General features: G+C 40.3%; 1 protein-coding gene across 8 annotated transcripts in view; it reads right to left on the bottom strand.

Annotated features, from left to right (window-relative positions):
* Positions 1–6180, bottom strand: part of BRCA1 (BRCA1 DNA repair associated) — a 73850-nt gene that overhangs the window by 14845 nt on the left and 52825 nt on the right. For all 8 annotated transcript variants that reach the window (XM_037731672.1, XM_017509326.2, XM_017509328.2 and 5 more), the window contains 3 exons: positions 4614–4701; positions 2486–2563; positions 1953–1993 (listed from right to left, as the gene is read on the bottom strand). In XM_037731672.1, the coding sequence (XP_037587600.1) occupies positions 1953–1993; positions 2486–2563; positions 4614–4701 (207 nt within the window). The remainder of the gene's footprint in view (positions 1–1952; positions 1994–2485; positions 2564–4613; positions 4702–6180) is intronic.

Here is a 6180-nt window from a genome sequence, read left to right as displayed (position 1 = left end):
TTTTTTTTGAGACAGTCTTGCTCTGGCACCCAGGCTGGAGTGCAGTGGCATGATCTCAGCTCACTCTAGCCTCCGCCTCCTGGGTTCAAGTGATTCTCTTGCCTCAGCCTCCCATGTAACTGGGACTACAGGCTCGTGCCACCACACCTGGCTAACTTTTTGTATTTCTAGTAGAGACAGGGTTTTACCGTGTTAGCCAGGATGATCTTGATCTCCTGACCTTGTGATCTGCCCACCTTGGCCTCTCAACGTGCTGGGATTACAGGCATGGGCCACCGCACCTGGCCTAGTTTTTTATATTTTTGGTAGAGGTGGTAGCATGAGCTACCATCCCTGGCCAACACTGGCCTATCTTTTAAAAATAAATCAAGCTCTGGCCGGGCGTGGCAGTGGCTTATGCCTGTAATCCCAGGACTTTGGGAGGCTGAGGCAGGCGGATCACTTGAGGTCAGGAGTTTCAGACCAGGCTGGCCAATAAGGTAAAACCCCACCTCTACCAAAATATAAAAAACTAGCTGGGCATGGTGGCATGTGCCTGTAATCCCAGCTACTCGGGAGACCAAGGCAGGAGAATCGCTTGAACCCAGGAGGTGGAGTTTGCAGGGAGCCAAGACTGTACTCCAGCTTGGGGTATACAGTGAGACTCCGTCTCAAAAAAAAAAAAAAAAGTGTGTGTGTGTGTCTGTGTGTAGATATGTGTGGATAGATGAGAGTGGGGAGAAAAAAAAAAAAAAAACCAAGCTCCTTATTATCATAAGACCTTTATGTTTGCTATTCCTCTGCCTATAACATACATTCCCTCCAGTTTTCAAGGACAATTCTTTCTTGTTATTTAGGTCTCAGCTCAATCTTTTGAGAAAGGCCTTCCCTGGCCTCCTTAAACGAAAGTAATCAACAACCTTTATTGCTATCTAATTCATCTTTATTGTGTATCTCCCCTCAATAGAACCTGAATCCTACCAGGGACTTGGTTAGTCTTGTTTACTGCTAGTGCCCAGCACATAGCAGGCTCACATAAATAGCCACTAAATAAAAGTTAAAACCAACACAAATATCATTTAATTAATTATGAATATATTGAATTGTGTATAATAGTTGATAAAATTATTTTCACATTTTATTTTGCCTGACCTGTTGTTAGAGAAGCTCTCAGATGGCTGTTCTAAAATTATTCCTCCTCCTACACTCTATCTTATTTACCTCTCACTGTTCTCAGTATCATAAAGTGCGACATCTTTTAGAAGTAATCTGAATTCTAAACAGATACATTTGCATGTATATATATGTATATATGCATATGTGCACACACAAGCACACCTTTTTTTTTCTTTTTAAAGAGATAGGGTCTTGCTCTGTCACCCAGGCTAGAGTGCAGTGGCATGATCATAGCTCACTGTAGCCTTGAACTCCTGAGCTCAAGTAATTCTCCCAGCTTAGCTTCCTCAGTAGCTAAGACTACAGGTGCACACTTCTATGCCTGGCTAATTAAAAAAAAATTTTTTGTGTGTAGACAGTGTCTCACTCTGTTGCCCAGGCTGGTTCCAAACTCCTGGCCTCAAGCAATCCTCCTGTCTCAGCCTCCCAAAGTGCCGATATAAGTGTGAGGCACTGCACCTGGACTGCATATTAATATGAAGTATTTTTCTTCCAACAGTGAATGGTTTGTTTTCTACAAAGGTATATGTAAGTGGGCCCACTTCTTGTCCTTATGAATCTTTTTTTTCCCCTTCCCTTTTCCCCAAAGAAAGGACTGTTTCTTTTGAAATCTAGAACAAATGAGAACACAGAATATCCTGGTTTGCTCCGAACAATTATTGATGATCCCCATAATCAAAGAAAATTTGTGCATTATCAAGGAAAGTGGTGCATTGATGGAAGGAAGCAAATACATTTTTAACTATGTGACTCAATGACACCATGTCTCTGATTAGTTTGTAACATCAAGTACTTACCTCATTCAGCATTTTTCTTTCTTTAATAGACTGGGTCACCCCTAAGGAGATCACAAAAAAGACAGGTTACACACAGCAGAAGAACGTGCTCTTTTCATGGAGATGGAGAGGTCAGCAATTCACAAAAGAATGACAGAGAGGTCCTTTCCTTCGAAAGCCACAGCCCTTTAATAAGGCTTCTAGCAGCAATTTCCCTCTGGAGACACAGTTGATGTTTAATTTAAACATTGTAAGTTTGGCTGCTGTACATGGATTCCTGCCAACTATTAAATAAATCCCTAGTTCCTATGCTACCATTGCTAGGAGCAGATTAGGTCCTATTAGTTATAAAAGGGACCCATTTTCCAGGCATCACCAGCTTATCTGAACAAAGTGATATGTATTAAAGATAAAGGTAGTTTTGTGTTACCATTAAAGACCTTTTGGTAATTCAGTCTCAGCATCAGCAAAAACCTTAGGTGTTAAAATGTTAAGTGTAAAAATGCAATTCTGAGGTGTTAAAGGGAGGATGGAAGAAATAGTATTGTACTTACAGAAATAGCTAACTACCCATTTTCCTCCTGCAATTCCCAGAAAATATTTCAGTGTCCGTTCACACACAAACTCAGCATCTGCAGAATGAAAAACATCCAAAGGATTAGAAGTTGAAAACACATTCAGAAAGTGCTGTCCTAAGAAGCTAAAGTGCCTCCAAGCACTTTGGAGGCCAAGGCGGGCGGATCACCTGAGGTCAGGAGTTCAAGACCAGCCCGACCAACATGGTGAAACCCCGTCTTAAAAAAAAAAAAAAAAAAAAAAAAAAAAGAAGCTCCCAATCTGGATTCATGATTCTAAAATCCTGGTGACAGAATCAGACACTGAAAACACCACTAATTATAACCAGCAGGTATGGATCTTTGGAAGCCTAGGAGAGGCTGATATGAAGACCAGAGGAAACGCCTATCAATGCCCTCTCCTCAACACCCATCTTCTAGATGCTAAGGCTGGCTATAGATCTCCATTGTAGTGTTCAAGGAATTAGGAATTACCCATGTCAATAGTTTTGATTAATGTGGATGTGTATTACTAGATGGTAATATGTAAAAGGAGAAGAAAACAGTATTGTTGAAAACCTAAAGCTGAAATATCAATGTAATGACAAATTTTTACCCCTAGAATGTCCAATCTAGGGAGTCTTAACCCTCTAATATTTCCCTGAGAGGGATAGGAGAATACAGCGTTTTCAGAGCTTCTGTAAAAGTATTTCAGAAAGCAGTAGCTAAAGAATCACTTGTTTGTTTCCCAGTGTTTTAAAGGCCCTCCTGAAGAACTAAGCAAACTAAGGAAAGACCATTTAATTTTAAACAGGAGAAATGTATTTAACTCAATCCTAAACACAGTAGGCTACCTGCAAGCAGTAGCTGCAGCCATTCTCCCTCACAGAATTCCTTACAATTTTTGAAGTTTTTTTAACTGCTATAAAAATCCGATTTAATAATATGTGTGTGTATGTATATATATATATATATTTTGAGACGAAGTCTCGCTCTGTCGCCAGGCTGGAGTACGGTGGCACCATTTTTGGCTCACTGCAACCTCCACCTCCTGGGTTCAAGTGATTCTCCTGCCTCAGCTTCCTGGGTAGCTGAGACTACAGGCGCGTGCCACTATTCCTAGCTAATTTTTTGTATTTTCAGTAGAGATGGGGTTTCATAATGTTGGCCAGGGTGGTCTCAATCTCCTGACCTCATGATCTGCTCATCTCGGCCTCCCAAAGTGCTGGGATTACAGATGTGAGCCACCGCACACAGCAATATATATTAAACTTAAAATTTAGCTCATTTTTAGTTCAAAAGTAGCAAATGTTATATTGCCTTTGAGTTTAAAGACTGAACTACTTTAGATTTAGTTTGCATTTTAAAGTTTTCTTTTTTTCTTTCTTTTTTTTCTGAGACGGAGTCTTGCTCTGTCGTCCAAGCTGGAGTGCAATGGCACAATCTCGGCTCACTGCAACCTCTGCCTCCTCAAGCGTTTCTCCTGCCTCAGCCTCCTGAGTAGCTGGGAGTACAGGTGCATGCTATCATGCTCGCCTAATTCTTTGTATTTTTAGCAGAGACGGAGTTAACCAGGATGGTCTCGATCTCATGACCTTGTGATCCGCCCGCCTCAGCCTCCCAAAGTGCTGGGATTATAGGCGTGAGCCACTATGCCTTGCCTCAATTTTTTTTTTTCTTTCACCCAGGTTGGAGTGCAGTGGTGCGATCTCGGCTCACTGCAACATCTGCCTCCCAGGTTCAAGCAATTCTCCTGCCTCAGCCTCCTGACTAGCTGGGGTTATAGTCCTGTGCCACCACATCTGGCTAATTTTTGTATTTTTAGTAGAGACAGGGTTTCATCATATTGGTAATGCTGATCTTGAACTCCTGACCTCATGATCTACCTGCCTTGGCCTCCCAAAGTGCTGGGATTACATGGGTAAGCCACTGCACCCAGCCTACCTTCCAAATCTTAACCCAAAACAAAAAAGGGTAAGGAAACAGCAAAACTATTATTTGTCTTTCATAAAGTAATTGATTGACTACTAGAAGACTATCATCTATGCTATGCTTAACAACTATTCTAATTTTTTCATGTGGTTTTATGCAGCAGATACAAAATATTCTGTTATAGTTCTTGGTATACCTGTTTTCATAACAACATGAGTAGTCTCTTCAGTAATTTGATTAGTTAAAGTGATGTGGTGTTTTCTGGCAAACTTGTACACGAGCACCTGAAATTAAATAAAATATTCCGTTATCATAAGTTACCTCTAGTACACAGCTTAGAATACTCAACATCCTACCATAGCACACGTTTACCTATGTAATAAACCTGCACATTCAGCACATATATCCCGAACTTAAAGTAAAAAAAACCACTAATTATCCTAGCTTTTAGTCTCCATTTTTCTCAGAGAGGGTACATTAAAAAAATTCTAAGATGCTTGAAGTCTCAAATAGTTTAATAAAAATTATGTACATATCAGCAGATGTAGAATTACAGCTAAGTATTCAAAATAATATTATATACCTACTATGTACCACAAAACTTAAAAAAATATATATTGGGCCGGACATGGTGGCTCAGGCCTGTAATTGCAGCACTTTGGGAAGTTGAGGTGGAGGGACTGCTTGAGCCCAGGAGTTTGAGACCAAGCTCAGCCTGGGCAATACAGTGAGATCTTATGTCTTAAAAAAAAAAAAAAAGTAAAAAGAAAAAATACGTATTAATTTTTCTTTAATAGCAGATACCATTTGATTCCCTAAGATAGTTTCTCTGCATAGTGACATTCTACTGTACTATAAATGTATTAGCTTACACTTTATAAGCTGAGAGGTAAATAGTCTACACAAAAAGTTATGCTACAGACACATATGGCTTAAAACCAAGACTCAATCCTCTGACAATTACAAAACACTGAAATCAAGATGTTACTAAAAGTGCAAAAGCTATCATTCTCTTGTAAGGAGAAGGCTTAGAAGGGGTTCACATTCTTCCCCAAAGAAATTTAGAGTCCTCTAGCTATTATCTATCAACCAAATAAAAATCAATAGGCAGCAAAAAAAAATTAACCAGATCCATTATGGGCACAGTGACCTAACTGGTAGGTATTGTCTGATAAGTAACTTTGTTTACCAAGGGCCATCATTTACTGGCCATAGCCACCCACACCAGTGTTTACGTTCTGCACAATACTGCCATGAAGGTCAGGCCATCTTTCTTTCATGTTGCCTCACTCCATACTGCCACAGGGCACTGAAATAATGCAGGCTAGAGAAGCTAATGACATCCACCCCTTTTGCCACCTCCCTCTGCCAGGATCATTAGCAATTCTGACCTGATTAATTGCTGAAATCTCAGCTTTGAAACAGCGTTCAGTTACAGCAATGCTGAATGCTGAAAGTTCATCTTAATATGGGCTTCAGAATTAATCATGTGTAATACAGTCAGTAGCTTTCATCATAAATTTACCACACTTCACCAAGTCTGAATAGAGCTCAAAGTTTTCCTCTTTGCTTGTTTAAAGACAACATGTACCCAAGCCACTTGTAGTCTAATCTGCAGCTCAGAATTGCCCTTGAAAAAAAGATTAGACCATTTCAGACATCTCTCAAAAGCTGAGCTTACAAAACAAAGGGATAAAGAATGCTAATTTTCGCCGGGCGCGGTGGCTCACGCCTGTAATCCCAGCACTTTGGGACGCCGAGGC

The sequence above is a fragment of the Cebus imitator genome, unplaced genomic scaffold, assembly GCF_001604975.1.
Source record: "Cebus imitator isolate Cc_AM_T3 unplaced genomic scaffold, Cebus_imitator-1.0 Scaffold415, whole genome shotgun sequence".
In the NCBI taxonomy this organism is placed as follows: Eukaryota; Metazoa; Chordata; class Mammalia; order Primates; family Cebidae; genus Cebus; species Cebus imitator.
Note: the sequence above shows the minus strand (reverse complement) of the source record. Positions and strands in the feature narration are given on the sequence as shown.